The sequence below is a fragment of the Vicia villosa genome, linkage group LG7 (genome assembly GCF_029867415.1).
Source record: "Vicia villosa cultivar HV-30 ecotype Madison, WI linkage group LG7, Vvil1.0, whole genome shotgun sequence".
Classification (NCBI taxonomy): Eukaryota; Viridiplantae; Streptophyta; class Magnoliopsida; order Fabales; family Fabaceae; genus Vicia; species Vicia villosa.
The window spans coordinates 43,112,262-43,131,697 of NC_081186.1; the positions used below are offsets into that span (position 1 = coordinate 43,112,262).

The window sequence follows — 19,436 nt, forward strand, 5'->3', positions numbered from 1 at the left end:
TTTGTACGACGGTGAAGAACAAAGCTGACGATGTAGTGGTGGTAGATGAATCCGTGAGTGGAGATACAAGTGGCACGAAAGTGGGGGCTGCTCTTTCTACCCCAATTACGACGACACCTGAAACCCTAAAGGAGAAAGGGAAGGAACCTGAGCAGCGGAAATTGTGGGTTGATGTACTGAGTGACAATAAGAATCCGGCAAAGGGATTGACTATGGAGTTTGTTGCGCCAACAGTGGTCAATGGTGAAATTGAAATTGAGATTGAGGCTAAGGATATCGAATCAGAACTGCTCTACTGGGATTCAGCTCTAATTCTATATGCTCTGGGAGGGGAGATTAGCATGAATATGCTGAAGCACTACATGGAACGTATGTGGAACTTTGTCCAACTTCCAGATATGGTGTACCATGAGGAGGAATATTTCCTGCTGAAGTTTCGTTCATACAATGATAAGGATGAGGTGTTGATGAAAGGGCCCTATACATTGCGGAATATGCCTCTGCTGCTAAGAGAATGGACACCTGGGTTTTGTTTGAAGGATGATATGCTGCGTACATTACCAATATGGGTGAAGCTTCCACATCTACCACTCCATCTATGGGGTATGAGGAGTTTAAACAAGATTGGGAGTGCTATAGGGAACCCACTTGTGACAGATGAATGCACTGCTAGCAAGGCTCGAGTCTCATATGCGCGTATATTAGTGGAGATTGATGTCACTCTAGACTTAAAGGACTCAATTACTATTAAAGATGCTGAGGGGAAGAAGATTCAGCAGCCAGTGGAGTATGAATGGAAACCACTCTTTTGTGGTAAATGCCAGAAGTTTGGCCATAACTGCAAAGAGAAGGTTGTAAAGAAATGGATTCAAAAGGCCCCTGAAGAGAATAAGAAGACTGTGGCGGTGACAAAGAAGGCCCCTGAGAGAGTTGCTGGTTCCCCTGTGCCTGCCCAAAAAATGCCTCGTAGCAAAGTTGAAGGAGAGATTAGCATTGAAGATTCAGGGAGGGAATGGGAAACAGTGCTCAATGGAAGGGATCGTGGTAAGAAACCTATTCAGGAACAACTTGTATCCATCTGGAATGGTTTTGATGCATTAGGGGACTGGGAGAGAACCTGTTTATGAAAGTATCGATGGCTAAACTCCTATCAAGTCTGCATTGAACGTTATTTGTGCCCTGTCTCCCGTTGGTCCAAGTGAAAGGATAGCCATTAAAGCCCAAATCAGAAAGATTGCAAGATTCCAAGGTTCTGCGCCCCAACGACAGTTGAGACGAGGTTCTAGTGCTGCCTCCTTGTTTTTCCTGATCTGTCAGTATATCATTGAGGTCCCCAAAACAAACAAAACAGTCCTCACTCCCTCTAGCCACCTCTTGAATCAACTCCCACGTTTTCCTCTTATTATGTTCCTCCGGATAATCGTAAACACCGCTGAAAAACCAAACCAGATTATCACACTCCTCCACCACCGATCCTCCAATATGGTTTAAAGAGATAGAAGTTATAGTGATCTGTAACTTCTCCCTCCATAACAGCCCAATTCCCCCTGCCCTCTCCCTCCCTGAACCATTGCACTCCACCAACTGACAAAATTCAAAACCTGTTTTGTTCTTAATAGATTGAAATTCCTCCTCCTTAAGACGCGTCTCCATGAGGAATAACATATCGGGATTTTCAATACGAGTGAGCCTTAACAAGGCTCGAACTGCACGTGGATTCCCCAACCCCCTGCAGTTCCAGCTTATGATTTTCATTGGGGTAGGCGGTGTTGGGTTTCCAACACCACCTCTGGTTCTGTGACGGGGCACTCGTTCGACTCCAACTGACTCTTTCTCTTTTTTTCTCCACTACCGCATTCACCAACATCACCTTCCACAATCATAACATCTACCAATGGGCGCTTCCCAATTTCCGTCTCCAATTTCTTCACCTGACTAGATGGAGCCTTCCTTGTTACTGATTTCCTAGTCCATTTCTTCTTTCTAGCACAAGACCCTTTTAAGGTGATGGCTTTGCCATTTCCCGCATTGGAAATGTCAAAAGCTCCCAACGATTCCGCCACGGCTTCTATTTCCAGCACCTGTTTCCCAGTATTTTCGACCTTATCCTGTATCACTTCCTTGTTCTTTTTCCACGGTTCAGTCGCTTCCTTTTGCTCAACCTCCCCTTCTCCTTCCTTCTCTTTATTCTTTGAATCGCATCCACTCTGTCCTGAGGAAATATTGAATAAACTTTTGCTGCAAGAGCTGAATTTTGACTCTTTCTTTCTCTGGTCGTCATTGATTTTGGGGAGCGGAGATGCCCTAAGCCACGTACCATAGGATAGTTCCTGTTCTTCCAGTTCTTCGAATCCCTCCTCACTCAACTCCCCCACTGAATCGCAGTCTTTCAATTGGTGCCCTACTTTGCCACACACAAAGCAGAAAGTTGGAAGCCTCTCATATTTAAAGAAAACCCGCAGATTTTTCTCCTTAAAACGAACCACCGTTCCCCTCTTTAAGGGTTGTTTGAGATCAATAGAGACCTTAATCCTGAGGAAGCGTCCGTTTCTGTGAGCGTCATTTTGGTCAACTTCTTCAAGCGAACCCAAAATTCCACCCAACTTCCTAGCCATCGCCTCTGTTCTGAGCATTAAGGGGAGTTCATAGATCCTGACCCAGAAGACCCCAAAGTGCATGTTTAGCGCTGATGGTTGTTCCTCCCCCGACACCCGTGTGAGGATCAGAAGGTTTCTATCAAAACTCCAAGGTCCATTTCGCAAGACACTCTCCAGATCCCTTTTTGTGGCGAAACGAAAAAGAAAAAGATTCTTGCTAAGTTCTTGGGTTTCCACCTGATGCTTCAACTTCCAAGCCCCTATCATTGTGTTGATGAAAGCCCTAGTGTTAAAATGGTTGTCTGTCCACAACTTCCCAGCTAGAGTTCGTTGAAAAATCTCCTCTTCACAAACTTCCTCCACCTCTGCCGTAACACCCCCCTCCTCCTCCTTCGACAGAGAAATATCCCTCCATTTATCCATGGGGAATCGAAACAAGAACAGAGATGTAGTGAAATAAGCCCCAAGACTTCTACTCGAGAAGAAGAAAAACCAAAAAGTAGAGGAGAAAACCCAAAAGAGATTGGGGCAGAAAACCAGACAACTGGTGAAAAAACCCTAACTCTAAAAGGCAAGAAAGGGGGAAGACACGATAAATTTTTTTAAAGAGAAGTAAGAGCTTCTCTCTCTAAAAACACGTGGAATTTTGGTTCAGCATTGTTAAATAGAGGCTAAGGTGTGAAAAAAACCGGTTATTTTTAATCACATTAGTATCTTAATTATTTCACTTTTTAAAACTCAATCAAATGTTTAAATATAAAAGCAGTATCCATTTTATTATCTATTGGGTATCCTATCTATCATATAAGAAAATAAGATGTTCTTGAAATACCTAAACTACCCTGTTTGCTCCAAATGATGCCACATGGATGCCTTAACTAACTATTCAGATTTTCCTTCTATTAATGCTATTTTTTTCTTTAAAAGCATATCAGATTTACTGCAAACTTTCTCACTTTTCTCTCAAACCTCTCTCCTCTTTTTTTTATGGCTTTTTTTCTTTTTCACTTCTCTCTTTGATTTTAATCTTCTTCCTCACAACTAGAGACATCATCTTCTTCATCACTTCATTCATCATCAATGGAGTAGAGCTTCTTATACAAATATTTTTATTTTATTTTGTATGTTTTATTAACTAATTGAATTTTTTGTTTTTCTATTTTTCAGTTGCTATTCCTTACTATTCACCAAAGATTTCTCTTCTTATTCATTTTTCGGATCTGAAATGGCTTCCGACGAAACCACCGGATCTGAAATTAAAACCACCGAAATCACCAGATCTAAAATCAAAACAAACAAATATGTAATAGAAAAAACCTCCAGATCTTAAAAAGTATTTATTTTTAACCTTCATCTTCAAGTGTTAGGCTTTATAGATTTCATAGTTTTTTCTTTACCCCTTTTGCAAATGTAGAGATAAGGATACCATGTGAAATCTGTAGACGGTGGAATAGGTGAGCGGCAGCTGTAATTTTTTTCTTCAAGATATCATGTGAAAAAGAAGAAGAGAGATTGGAAATAAATATTAACTTTCATTAATAAAGAAAATAAATAAATATATTTAAAACTTAAAATCAAACATTAAGTGATAATCATTATTACTATTTATTTATAACTTTAAAAAAATATTATAGCTTAAATAATATTTTTTTTAAATCTGGAAGAAAGATAGAGTAAATTGATAGTAATCAACATGTTGATTAATTTAATCACTAAAAAAATTTAATTCAATTTATATTTAAATTATAAGTTATAATATAATTTTTGAATTATACTATAAATTTATAAAATGTTAATATTGTTATAGTCTTATTATCTTTTTAAAGTAATAAATTGTGAAGTAATTAATTAATAAATATATTTTTTAGAATAATTGCATTGACTAGAGAATTGTTAAATAAAAGTATGTGGAAGACTATTAAAATAAAATATTTTTAAAAAATGTCGAATTCTATAGTGTTAAGTAGATTCATCTAGACATTAAAACAATAAAATATTTATCACTAATAAATTAAATATTTAATACAATAAATTAAATATTTATCATCAAAATATTTGTTGAGCCATAAAAACACATGAAAATCTTGATGTGTATATAATAGACTATAGGATAGGTTTTAGTGTACTATGATGTGTATAACAAGGCAAAGTCATGTCTATGGAGTACATACCTATCTCTATAGTTTTTTATGTTATAAGAAACTACTATTAAATAAGTACATTTATTTTTTATTTTTAAAATTAACAAGAACAAAGTTTTAAATATGCTCTTTTATCTCTTACAAATTACTACATATTCAAAGCATATCAATCCAAAATAAATGTTCAACTTCATGTTCCAATATTAATAAAAGAACATATAATTATAATTAAATATAATAAATTTGTTATTAAAGCTATTCATTTCAACATAAGGATAAACTTTCAACTCATATTTACATTATTGATTTGAAGTTTCAAGAAATAATTGTTGCAAAAACTGATTAACAAATGAATCCACCAATATCTTTATTAAAATAATTTGATATTTGTATCAGCATTTAATTTTTATTTAAGATAGTTATTTATTTTCAAAAAAAATTATAATCTATATCTATCACCATTCACCGGTTGTTTTGTTTCAACGTAACAAATAAATTTGAAGTAGGATTAACTTCAAAGTAAATATTTTTTTAAAAAAATGTTAAATTTCCGAATTCAAAATATTTGTATTGATAAATAGTATTAAATATGAAACACATATTTATTATTATTTAAAAAATATATCTACAAAAATTTTATTTTATAGATAAATATTCAGTTTCACTAATTATTGGAAAAAAAATGGTTTTTCAAGTATAAATAGCATGTCATTAATTTGAATATTTTTTTTTATAGATTTAATTAGCTATAATAACAAATATACAAGTTGTTACTAATCCTTTTCTAAATAAAATTGTAGTCATTTTCACACAGGAAATCATAATCCCTAATATGTAACTAGCCATTAAATTATTGATGAAATAGACACTCTATCAATAAACAATCAAAGAATGTAAACACTTTGTTATATCTCAATTATCTAATTATAACTTTTGTTTTTTTTTTTTTTTAATATTTCTCAATAAATTTTCTCTTCATACATTTTTTTTAAATTAAAAAAAAATCTTTTTTCACATGTTTAAATTTCTCCTCGCAGTTAAACATACCTCATCACTAATAGTGTGAACTCACGGTATCCACCAATATTTGAATAACACTTTAAATTTTTTTTTTTTACAATTTGCAATTTCATTTATTTTTTGGACTTTTTTACTATTCTTTATTTTATTTTCATTTTTCGTCTAATTTGTTTTCGATATTCAACATTTTTTTCAATCAAATTCCATTTTTTATTTTATTTTTTATACACAATTAATAAATACTACCAATATATTTTTAAAAACAACAAAAAATCTACTTTTGATCAAAATAATTTTAAACTTGAAAAATTAATTTCTTGCAATATTAATGATTGTACAAATTACTATTCAAATCTGGAAAAAAATATTATATATGATTTTGTTGAAAATAAAAAATATTATAAAAAGAGATAATTAATGTCTTGGTTGTATCAAAGAAAATATAGAGAATAGACTCTATAATAGGTCTTAGTATAGTGTGTTGTTTATTGCAAGGCAAAGTCACATCAATTACATTTATTGTATACCTTTTTCTTTTTCATCATCACATAGGTCTTTCAATGTTATAAAAGACTTTCAAAATATATTTTTTATTTGATGTTACATATTCAAAATAAATAATAATTACAATAATAATTAATAATATTAAATATGTTATTTTATACTCTTTATAATATATTAATTCATTGATAAGATGTTAGTATTATTTTATAATATTTATAATACCCAATAATAATTAATAATATTTGTATAATTGATAAAAATATAAAAATTACACATGACATATATACTTAAATTTGTTTATAAAAATATATGTCATTTTAGTCATATATACTTAAATAGGTTTTTCTTAGGTATATAATAAAAGTTACATTTTAGTGCCTCAAAAAATATTTCGCTATCCAACTTAGTCCATTCCTTTAACTTATAAATTTAAATATCTAAGAATAAGATGGAGTGATATTAATGAGTGTATATCATGGACCCTATTTTTTTTTTTTTTAAATTAACCATTTCATCTGATTAAAAAATATCTAACGGTTAAAAATTGAAAATCTATTAAATTTAACAAATAATCCCCAACGCCTAATATTTTTTACATTTATTCATCTTCTTCTTTCTTTTCCTTCATCATCTTCATCATCATCACTTTAAATATATATTTTTTATTTGATGGCATGTACTAGCATTCTATATTTGATATAATAACATATTTTCTTTATTTGATATCATGTACTGGCATTCTATGTTTTTCTGTACATACAGTTTGACAACTCATATCAACAAAAATATATTTTTCTATTTTTTTTCTTTCAAAATTCTACTATAGTTAAATCCTAACCATGTGTTTGCTATAGAAACCTTAAAAAAAGAGAAGATATAATTTCTTATAAGAAGAATTTAAAATAAATTTATTTTTTAATATGAATTTAAAATATTTGCTCATTTTAATTAAATGATTTTTTTTAAATTTATATTCTTTATTCAATTATAATTCAAATCAACATACATATTTGTTTTATTTTTTAAAATTCTTTTTAAGGTAAGTTTTTATCAATTTATTTTAAATTTTTTAAATATTTTTTAATATAACTTTTTTTCTACAATATGTTGCCACCTGTAAGCCTTCTCCTTTCAACTTTGATTTGTTAATTTCTTATTTTTTCTTAACTTTTTTTTCTTTATCCCCTCACATTAAATGCTTGGTTACCTACTCTTACTTTTACTTTTGCATTATTCCAATGTATATTTTATTTTTAGATTTAAAAAGTTTGAAATGTCTAATCAAAATTCTACTTTTCTATCTTCATTGTAATATTCATTTATTTGGTTTTTACTCAGAAATTCCTTTTCTCCATCACACACCATTCTTCATTTTTTTTCACCTTCTTTCTATACAACATAAACCAGGCCCTTCATCAATTTTTTTCCATAAATCAATGAATCATAGGTCATAAATAATTATAATTTATAATATTATAATATATTAAAAAATATATTAAAATCTTATTTGATAATTATAAATGCAAAATCAATTTTGAGTCAAATTATCTAAACAATAGTAAATGTTCATAATATAAAATTATTTTATGATTATTTATCTTACTATCTTTTTTTACATGAGAGGTACAAATAAAATAGACAAATGTAATCTATCTCCATTGTCAACCACTTGATCCCATTATCACTAACCAAAATAAATCTTATTACCCATCATTGTTGTCTAATTTTATTATTATTATTTTTTTGACAGAAAATAAATGATATTCATTCATTCAAATCAATAGAGTACATCGTTGTAATACAAATTCAAAATCGCCAAAAACAAAAAGGATGAATCTGCGAACAAATCCACAACATCCATGTTAATAGCATAAAACGGAAAATTACATATGCCTACAAATATTAATGTATTGACTGTATTGAGATGTCCGAAATATTCATGCTTCCGGATCTGTAGCGTTGACGGCACCAAAGTCATTGATTGAATCTGCACTAGATCGAAAATAATCTTTCAACTTGAAACAAATAAACATCGCACAAAAATGGAAAAAAACAAAATACCCGCACAAAGACGAGAAATCAAAAAACACCACAAAAATATGGGAAAACAAAACAAACGATGACCCACGAAATCACAAAAAAGAAAAAACGAAAAGGTGTGAAAATCCCTTATTTAAGTAATAGATAAATAAAAACGATTTGGAGATTGATCCTAAACCACCCCTCATTGAGACAGAGGAAGGAAAAAGAAGAAAAGTGACGGCTAGGGTTATACTTAACTATTATACTAATTTAACTTTTAAGATATAGTAATACCTATTTTCTTATACAGTTGCTTCACCCGTTGTTTCTATATTGCACATGATTTACAGACATGCACTTTCTTAGGAACACAACAAATTTCTGCATCATATTTTTTTACATATCTAACTCATCTAACATTTCTAATAACATATTTAATAACAAAATTATATTTTGTATGGAAAATTTTATTGATCGAAATGTTTTTACGGGTACCAGACATTTTCTATACATTCAATTATTATTATTTTACGGATACCAGATATTTTTCTATACATTCAATTATCATTATTTTCACGGGTACCTGACATTTTTCTATACATTCAATTATTATTTTTTCTTGTATACTAGAAATTTTTCCATACATTCAATTATTATTTTTTCACGGGTACAACATATTTTTCTATACATTTAATTATTATTTTTTCATGGGTACCTGATTTTTTGTTATTTTTTACGGGTACCAAGCATTTTTCTATTAAAAAATATAATTCTGAAACAAATGCGCATCCCATACCAGAACCCGTGCGAACGCACGGGTTAGTTACTAGTTCCAATTGATAAAAAAACCTCTCTTGAAACTCTCTTTCGCAGTTCGCACACCCTAATTTCCAAACGGTCACCACCGTCACACTACTAGCCGATTTCGTCACGGTCTCCGTTCCTCTCCGCTTCTCTCCTCCGCTCCTCTCCGCTTCTCACTCTCTCGGAAATATCTCTCACGGTATGTTGCATCCCTTTTCCATCTTATGATCTTTAAATCCTAGTTTTTCAGTTCCTCTCTGAAATCATTATAGTTGCTAATGTGATGTTGCTGTTGTTGTGAAGATTTAGAATTGAAGTATTGTGTGTGTGTAAGTGTTCAAATCAAAGGTTTAATAGGCTGTTTGGGAGTGTTTTATATTGAATTTTGAGTTCAATTTCAATCAGGTCATGTTATAATGGATCATTGAATTTGTTGTTACTGTTCAATTGAATCAATGTAGAAGTTGTTTATTTGATTCTAGATGTAAGGTTCTGTTTAGAGAGTTTGTGGTTGAAAGTATTTTAAAATAATAGGAGTTTGATTTAATAGGTGTCTCTTGTAAATTGGTAATATGTGCTTGTAGTGATTTGCTTTGCATGTGATTTTCGACTAGCAGCACAAATAAACAGTAGCTTTTCATGTGATCATTGAACTTTTGAAGTTTGTATAAACTATTGTGACTATGTGGTAGTACTAGTAGTACAGTGATTAAATATCTAAATCGATGTTATTTTTAATTATTTATCATTGTGCAGATATTCAGCAGCTAATCGGTGGTCACATCCTGCCGAAATATTGGAAATTCTTAGAAATTTTAAGCTGTTTCAAATCACACCAGAACCGCCTAATAGGCCACCGAGTATGGTTTCTGACTATTTTATGTTATGTTTAGTTCATTTATTTATTTGACAAGATGTTGTTATGTTTAATTTATTAGTACCGTTTTATAGTTTTATCGATATATCTGGTATAATTGCTTAAGAGTTAAGAAGCTTAAATTCAATAATCCTCCATCAATTGATTATTGCAACTGCGTATTTTGGATGCTCTCTCTTATCTTGTCGTGGCAGATTTCGCAATAGCGGACCATGTTTTAAAAACATGCTAATATCTAATCTTCATAAACCATGTTAATGAGTTTGACAAGTTAATTAACTCCAAGAAACTTTTGTTCTTATGTCTCTTATCTTGTTCATATGGTGCAATTGTAGTGAACTTAGGTGCCAATACATGTCATTGTATTCTACTAGTATATTTGAAGGGAATAGTGATCCTTTTTTTTAAAGAATTCATTAATATCACATAAGTTAAGGTCATTTGGATTGTACTAGTAAAGGAGAATGTAATAAAGTGTGGTGTGTATGAAGTGCGTATAAAAGATTCATTATAAGAAAACCACTATATAGTATCATAAACTGTTAATCATGTTAATTCTGATGGTGTCTCTGGATGTATTATCAAAGGTACGAGTCTTTGTATTATCAAACTGGTTTTTTTTTATAGAACTTGTTTTAAAACTGAATTTTTTTAAAGAAAATATAAACTGGTTTTTTTATAATCTTGTTTTAAATTGTTTTCTTAAAAAGAAAATAAAAACCGGTTTTTTTAGAAAATTTGTTTTAAAATTGGTTTTCAAACTGTTTTTTTAAAGAAAATAAAAAACTGGTTTTGATAGAAACCGATTTAAAACCAGTTTTATTTTAAAACTGGTTTTTGTGAGAAAGTTTTAAGATCCAAACCAAACCATATATATGGTTCAATTTGGTTTGGTTATTAATCCATCCACACCCCTAATAATGTCGAAATGGATTGGCTGATTTGTGAATGAATATCCGTTATCCGTTAAACTGTTTTCTTAAAAAGAAAATAAAAACCGTTTTTTTTAGAAAATTTGTTTTAAAATTGGTTTTAAAACTGTTTTTTTAAAGAAAATAAAAAACTGGTTTTGATAGAAACCGATTTAAAACCGGTTTTATTTTAAAACTGGTTTTTGTGAGAAAGTTTTAAGATCCAAACCAAACCATATGTATGGTTCAATTTGGTTTGGTTATTAATCCATCCACACCCCTAATAATGTCGAAATGGCTTGGCTGATTTGTGAATGAATATCCGTTATGGTGGTTCCACAGGCCGCAGTGGCTCGTTCAATTGTGCATTTTCACCTACTTTGGTTCACTTCTGTTTTTCATTTTCAACTGAACTCTGACTGGGCTGTTGGCTACAATCCAAAATAAATAAAATACCACCTTTAGGCACAATCATTTTTAGGCCAAACATTATGTTTGTTTTTTGCAAACCTGTATTTCTGATCATTTCTTCGTTAAGCAGTAACCAAATATCAAAATGATAATATTGAAACTCCTGCTCCATTTTGTTTCAGTAATTGTCTTGTCCTTCTAGAAAAAGAAGCATATTTGCAGAAACGATTCCCAGAAAGCAGCCATGGATGGTATGTCATCCCTTATACAAATTTATTTACTTTACTTTGGTGTTAAGTTGGTTTTGACTCAGGTTGTCAAAATATATCTCCAAATTAAAATGGAAAGGTTCAATTTTAGGATATAGCATCTGATAATAAAAAAGGAACTAACAGACAAGTACTAAATTTGTTTCTAAGATTATATGTGTGGGTTTCAGTTGATTCACAGCCAACTATGGAGGAAACTATTTTGGTTGGTGATGATCTAATGATGGGTCCTCCATCACCAATAGTACCGCCGGAAATAGCTTCGCATGTGCTCCAAGGTGTTGATCTATGTGATGGAATTCTCAGGAATCTATTCTTGTGTAAGTCTTTGTTATATAACTAGGCATACTTGTGCCTGTTACAGTTATTTTTTGTTTCCTTTGGTTGCATAAAATTATAACCTTTTGATTAATGTGAATCTCTACTCCTCAGTCCTCACCAAATTGGTACAGATCACATATACTAGTTATGTTTGTCACCAAAATCATTACATGATTTTTATTATTCGATCAAAATGCTCACATTAGATATCTGTTATAGCATCGCCATATTCAAATATCTTATGAGCTTCATTCATATCTAATAGGCTTGCAAATCAATGACATTGAACCATTCTGTCAAGATGAGATTGCTCTATATAAACAATGTGCTGAAAGAAGGGTGAGATACTTATATTCTCTTCCTCCTAACTAACTCCATTTCTTTAACTACTTCAACTGATATTTTACCTTTTGTTTGCAACTTCAACATCTTGCATCACTCACTATAGTATTTGAGACAGAGACATGATAACAACTTTTCAGTTTTGTACTTTTATTAGATCTACCATTATCATGTTTTATTTCTTTTTTTTACTTTTGAAAAAATTATGCAGGATAAGGAGATAAGAAATCGGCTTCAAGATAGTGAATTCAAATTGGGTTCATCAATGCCTTTAGATGCAGCCAAGGAGAGGACTACTCAGCTTGAGGCAGAAGTTACATCATTGGAGAGGTATCTTCAATTAATTGTTGCGGTCCCTGTTTGGTAAATAAAAGATCTTTTAAATCTAATTTTTTTTCTAAGATACCAAACCATGAAATTTCTGGAGCGCAGCTTCTATTAACATGATTAAAATTTTTTAATTATCATATTTCTGCTTTCGTTTTGAAGAACTCCAGCAGCATATTGTTCTATAGAAAGTATTATTGAACTTATCCCCGTACAAGAGTTCAATTACCACCCCTGAAGCTTGGGAAGATTTCTTTGTTCAGATATTTTAACATTTGGAGATGAATATTTAAAATAAAATAAAAAATCAATCGAAAGGCCTTACTTTCTTGAGCATTGTATATTGTCTGTCTTCGAAAGAAATAAGTTCATAATTACACATGGATTGCCTTACTGTCTTCGATATTTCTATAGGCTGAAATTATCTCTCTGTCACTATGGCTTTTACACTAATTATTTGACGCCCGGCTATATGATGTTGAAATATTTGATATCTGGTTATCGTAAGAATTTTCTGTTGAAATTTTCAATGTATCTGACTTTCACACTAATTCATTTGAATGCATAGGCGCTTGATTCTTGCTAGTGGAGTTGAGGGCATTGAAGGTTTCCGCCAAAGATGGAGCTTGCACGGCCGCCTTACTGATTCCAAGTAATGTTTATCATCCATAATTTTGTTTTTGTCAAGTATGGCTTGACACCAAATATTTTAATCTCACCCATTGCCATTAATTAAAATCTTTTGTTGTATTAGTTAATATTGGATGTCTAGGGGGTTATGTCCATGGATGTTATGTTATTGGAATCTCAGTTTCTTAGGATGTGCTTGACAATAGTAACTGATAAGTTGCTGCAAGATGAGAAGCTACTTTTTAACTGAAAAGTTTATAATTTGCTATAGTAAAAAAAAACTGCAAGTTGATAAATTACATTGAATTAGAAGTAGATGATAAACTAACATTTGAATTAGTTTAAACTTAAGTACCTATTGCAAATTATTTCTATCAACCATGCTTGTTGGAATATTAAATAGTTTGCACCTGGCTTCACGATACCCTTACTTACGTGTGGTAATTAGTATTAGTATGATTACTCCTTCCATGGTAGTGTTAATGTCTTTTCAACATTTAAAATGTGATGTTTATATCATGTGGTTGATTGCAGAAAAAGGTTGGAATTTTTAAAGCGGGGCATAGATGGAAGAACAGTATGAATCCTTTAGGGAATCAACTTTCAAAATTTGGTACTTGAGTGGAAGGTTATACCTGCATCAGGAGCCATACAGAGTTATGTTCCTCTCCATATAAAAATTACAGATGTTCTGTTGCTTTTTAACCATCATTTTTATGATATACTAGTTTATGTAATATCTAATATGTATTAGAGTTATTCTCAAATTAAGAATATCATATTCATCCCAATCCCAAGTGTTTTTGGACCAAAGTCATCTTGTGTTCAAAGGTGTAAGTGAACTACTTATTTAAATGTAAATTAAATAATATCATTCATCCATGAATCAATGTTTTTTTTTTGTTCGTTCAAAGAACTAGCGGCCAAACCAACACACATTAAGTGCAAATTTGTAAAATAATTGTGAGTCAAAATTCGCTCATAGAATATCAAATAGCATGGAAATCTTTTAGCATATAGGTATATATATTTATAGGGATGGAGAAATCAATAATAATAATAATAATAATAATATAGATTTAATTCATATACACTATTAGTATAAGGGTTTTTATAAAGTCACTCAACTATATGGTTAGTATGGTTAGTGTAACGAGTTTTTATACTGTCATTCAATCACACTTTTGATTTTTATCATAATTATTTTTGAAGTTGTTCTTAGAACATTTTTAATGAAAGTATTTCAATGAGATTGATGTAACACCATGGATAACAAAGAAAATAGTTGACGTAGATTAAACAAGTCTCTTTGTTATCAATTTAATAAGGGTTAATTTTATTTTAATTATCGTGAATTCTTATCTACCCAATTCAAAAAGTTGGGTAAAGTTACCTTTAATGTAAAATTTCTTAGAAACAACAAAAAAATGTATTATTTTATAATTAATTAAATGTGTAAAAATTAAATATAACTTTGTGATTGGTTGAAGGTACACTACCTAACTTTTTGTGATGGGTAGAGAAGTTGTTCCCTTTAATTATTTGCGATTAATGAGAAAAATTTAGTTCTCTTGTCCCATGTGTGGGAGGTTGGTTGAATCGGTTTTCCATTTTTTTTTGTCACACATGAGTTATTTTTGACTGTTTGGTATAAGATCAGGGGCGGATTTATAGCCCAGCCAGCCCGGGCACGCGTCCGGGCTCAACCCCTTCTTTCGTTGTATACTTCCCCATCTAATAGTCGATTTTTAGACAATACCAGGGGCAAAATTAATAATTTTTAGACAAAATATAAGGCAAAATTAGTAAAAGCAGGGGGCAAAATTTTTAGACAAAATCAATGACAAATTTTTTAGACAAAATCAAGGGCAAAATTAGTAGAAACAGAGTATAAAATTAGTAAAAATAAAGTGTCAAATTTTTGCCCAGGCTCCCAAAAATTTCTGACTCCGCTACTGTATAAGATTTTAGTGATTGGGGTGGCAGGTGGTCATATTCATTTTTCCATGTTCCCAACAACCAACCAACCCTTGGTTGCCCAAAACTTGCAAGGAAATACTACTCAACCCAAGAAGCTAAATGGAAGTTTATTGGCAGCAGCTCAAGCTCAACATTGATGACACAGAACCATTGAAGCACTTCATCTGTCAGAATCCGGATTGTAACACTAGTATAAAAAATGTGGCTGTGGAAAAGTAATGAACAGATGCATAGCATTTTCCCCTCAAACAGAAAATGGCTTTGCTAAGGATAATGCTACATTTATCATTTCTGACGATCTTAATGTGATGCCTAATGTTTTTGAAACAGTTGCACATCTACATCAGAAACTTAAAGTCACTAACATTGAATCTATTGTAGAGCAAACTGTTGACATCAGCAAGAAAGAGGCATGTTCTCTATGTACTACTTACGTTAAGTATAACTCTCATCTTGTATATTTGATTATTTTTTCTCATTAGTTACATCATCTTTTATTTACTTTTATAGGTACTTGATATTCTCAAGTTGTCATTGATCTCAAAGTCTCCTTTGACAGATTTCATTTTTAAGGATAAACATATTCCTTCTGTCTTTAAAAAGAAAAACCAAGAGTACAATATTAAAGAAGTGAAATCTGATATATTTAGACACATGTCTGTGAAAGTTGAGAAGAAAATCAACCGGGGAGATTTTTTTTGTTGAAGCTGGGGAAGATTTTGTTGACTTTGTTGTTAGTTTCCTAACCGTTTCCTTGGTGGCAGTGTCGCATATGCTTGAAGGATTCTCTTCCTTAAACTGCATTGATAATTTATACAAAAGTGTGACCAAGTTGAATTCCGATATATATATTTAGTTTCTCAAGAAGTCAAAGAGAAACTAAATAAGCCTCTTGTTCATTAAATGTTTGGTTATGTTTTATGTAATTTATTTTTCGTTTCTCCATGATTAGTTTTCTGTATGAAAGTACCTATCGGTCCAAGGCAACATTGATATATAAGATAGGTTTCTCTAACACTTCTTTGCTGAATTTTTAATTCATGTTTCAATAAGTGTCATTATTGGGTTTGTAATTCAACATCTTAAACCTCTTCAATATATCCTCAGCATATTTCTTTTGATGCAGAAAAATGCATTTGTTTATGCTAGTGAAATCAATACCTAGGAAATAGGAAAGTTTACCAAGGTCATGCATTTCTAATTCCTTCATCATACTTCTTTTGAATTTATCCATTTCACCCTCATTAGTGCTAGTTAGCAACAAATCATTTACATATATGCAAAGTATTAGAATATAAGATATTAAATAGTGTTTAACATATACACCACATGTTTTGAGGAGCACTTAGTGAACTTTCATTTATGCAAAAAGTGATTGATCCTCTTGTTCCATACTATAAAGCTTGGTTTAATCAATATGGAGTCTTCTTTAGCTTGTATATTTTGTCCTTTTGGTCAATTTTTTCAAATTCAGGAGATTGCCTTACATACTATACACTTCTTCATTTAGGGAGTCTTTTGAGAAATACTGACTGGCCAGTCCATATATAGTGCAACTGCTGCAACCACTTGAATGATTTCAAAACTTGTTAGGTGCAAAAATCTCATTGAAATATAGATATAGCCTTCCAAAAATCTTTTTAACAACATAAGTGCAATTTCAAAATGAGAGTTTGTACATTCCAACACATCAAAAGGAGCATCATAAGTGCAATTTCAGGTAAAGTTCTCTCATTTTATCCTTAATTATTTGCATTGATCCTTTGTTTGGACTGGAAGAAATAACACACTACTTCGAAAATGTATTTTCGAATTAAACTCACCTACATTTATTATTTATTATTAAATGTATTTTTGAACCTGTCTGTTACTGGATTTTATAAATTTTGTTGTTTTGCTTCTTATTCAGAAATATTGTTTTGTAATTTTCGGATACGCATTTCCGAATTTTTACCTGATAAGAATTTTATGGTTAAAAGTTACCTAATACTTGTATAAATGGGGTGTGTCTCAGCCCTTATTTCCTGCACCAAAACTCTAAAAACAAAGAGAATGACTTCATATCTACATCTTGCATTTGTGTATTTCAATGGTCAGAAAACACCGGTTTTGGTTGGGGTCATCGAGGAAAAAACCCCTTAGATCTGATATCCAAACTGAATACTTTGCTGTGCTTTTTAAAAAATCGCAGAGTCGTTAAGCTCGAGTATTGCTCACCCTCATATGACAGATAAAAGAATGTCCATTTCACAAACCTTGAACTGAAGACAGATCAAGATCTAAAGGTTATGTAGAGTATCCACAACTTCGGCTGTGCATCTTCGAAATTTTTAAAAGAAAAAATAGTTTTTGGTGTGTTAGGAGAAACATGGGATATTTTGAGATTTCGTGCAGGGTCAGGAGAAAGTATAAGGGTGAGAAGATAAATTGCCACCAAAAATATTGACAATAAACATTAATTAGAGCTAAGGTTCTTGACTATTGCTTCAAATGCAAATACCATCAAATATCTCAAAGGACTATAGGATGGATTTGACGGTCCAAATAAACATTTTTGATGTTGGATACCTCATAGTGTGGAGTTGAACATATTAACTTTCACATTTACCAAAACAATTTTTTAACAAAAGTTTCACTAAAAAAAATCTAATTGAATATTTTTTTTACTCCAATGGTAGAGACTAATCCCTCAAGATAGAGAGCACCGTAATTGACGGCAAAACTCTACTTTAAGAGTTTAAACACTATGGCATATCTAGAGCTAAGTTTGAACTCAGAATCTCTTGTTAAGCTAAAAGACTCTTACCATCTCTTAATCAAATACTCCCTCCATTTCTATTTTTAAGAAAATTTTGATTTTTTAGATTTATTGAATAAATATTGTATTTGAATGATATAAAGCCTAAATACATTATTTATTCAATGAATATAAAAAATTGTTTATAAATAAAAATGGAGGAAATACTTTTGAATAATATATCCTATGATTTTTAAAAAGGTAGATATTGTACATACTAGTTAAAAAACCACAAGATTTTTTAAAAATAGAAAAAAAATGTTAAAGATGACTTTTGTCAATATTTTAAGATCATAGCTTATTTCGTCTAAGAGTACCTCCAACGGAGGATTTTTCGCTCTAGTTCGCCAGCATGGAGAAAAAGAACGGTTGATTTTCCATAATTTACCACTGGAGTTCGACCATATGGCATCACGGTTGTATTCTGAAGCAACTTTTCTTCACTTGAAGCAACGTACGTTTTGAACAAAAATATTATATTTAATTGTGTTTCTTTTTTAACAAACATTTATTTATTGTTATATAAAGTTTTAATCTTTAAAAACTAATTGTATTATTTTCTTAAAAAATTAATTTTATAATTTCAATTTGTACATTTAATTTACTTTAACAATTTTATAATATTTTTTACTTTAAATATGTTATAAATTTAAGTTTAATTAAATTTATTTAAATTATAATAAAATTTAATACGAATATAATATTAATATATGAGATAAAACTGTGAGACCTAAAATAAGTTGTACCATTGGAGTAAAATTTTGATGAGTTGCTTCAAAATGATTTGGCAATTTAGGTCCCACAAAAAACCTAAAAATAAATTGCACATTGTAGATGCTCTAAGACTATGTACCATGGTTTAGTTATTCAACACCATACTTTTCACTTTTTATGTTTCACATCATCTTTTCTCTCTTCCACCTCGTCATTCAACACACATTCAAACTTTACTCACTACAATGGTTTTGTTTAATAAAATTCAACACCCTACCCCACTACTTTTATTTCTTATTCTTATTTTTTTTTATATATTTGTTTTTATGATTATATATTTCTACATCTCAATTACCAATTGAAACTAAATTAAAATAATTAAGATTTAAATATTTTATTTTAATTTTTTTCTCATTTAGTAATTTATTTAATTTTTTTCTTCCAATTTTATATTTTTAATTTTTTTCTTGCAAGTAATAAATAAGAGATGTAGAAATAGTTATTATTAAAACAGATAAAATTATAAAAAAAAAAAAACTAAAAATATAATATAATATACTAAACACACAACACACTTAAAATGAAACACACATAGTTTAATTAGTAGAAATTTGAGTGTTAAAAGGATTATTGTTGGGATCCATACAAAGATGTCTAGAGCTACAAACAAGAATTTTTTGAAGGCTAAATAAAAAAAATTAGAGAAAAAAGTGAATTTTTTTGTGTGTCCAAATCAAATGAAACAAGTCTCTATTTATAGACAAAAAAA

The 19,436-nt window shown here is 30.6% G+C and overlaps 2 protein-coding genes across 2 annotated transcripts; one reads left to right on the top strand and one right to left on the bottom strand.

Annotated features, from left to right (window-relative positions):
- Positions 1 to 1,751: 1,751 nt before the first annotated feature.
- Positions 1,752 to 3,020, bottom strand: LOC131618941 (uncharacterized). Its single transcript, XM_058890088.1, has one exon. The coding sequence runs from the start codon at positions 3,018 to 3,020 to the stop codon at positions 1,752 to 1,754; it is 1,269 nt and encodes a 422-aa protein (XP_058746071.1).
- An 8,420-nt stretch (positions 3,021 to 11,440) lies between these two features.
- LOC131617143 (uncharacterized) lies at positions 11,441 to 14,032 on the top strand. The gene is made up of 6 exons (XM_058888501.1): positions 11,441 to 11,538; positions 11,727 to 11,876; positions 12,143 to 12,216; positions 12,431 to 12,549; positions 13,115 to 13,198; positions 13,711 to 14,032. Exons 1-6 carry the CDS (start codon positions 11,532 to 11,534, stop codon positions 13,757 to 13,759), a joined length of 483 nt encoding a protein of 160 aa, XP_058744484.1. The 5' UTR covers positions 11,441 to 11,531; the 3' UTR covers positions 13,760 to 14,032.
- The last annotated feature ends 5,404 nt before the right edge of the window (positions 14,033 to 19,436 follow it).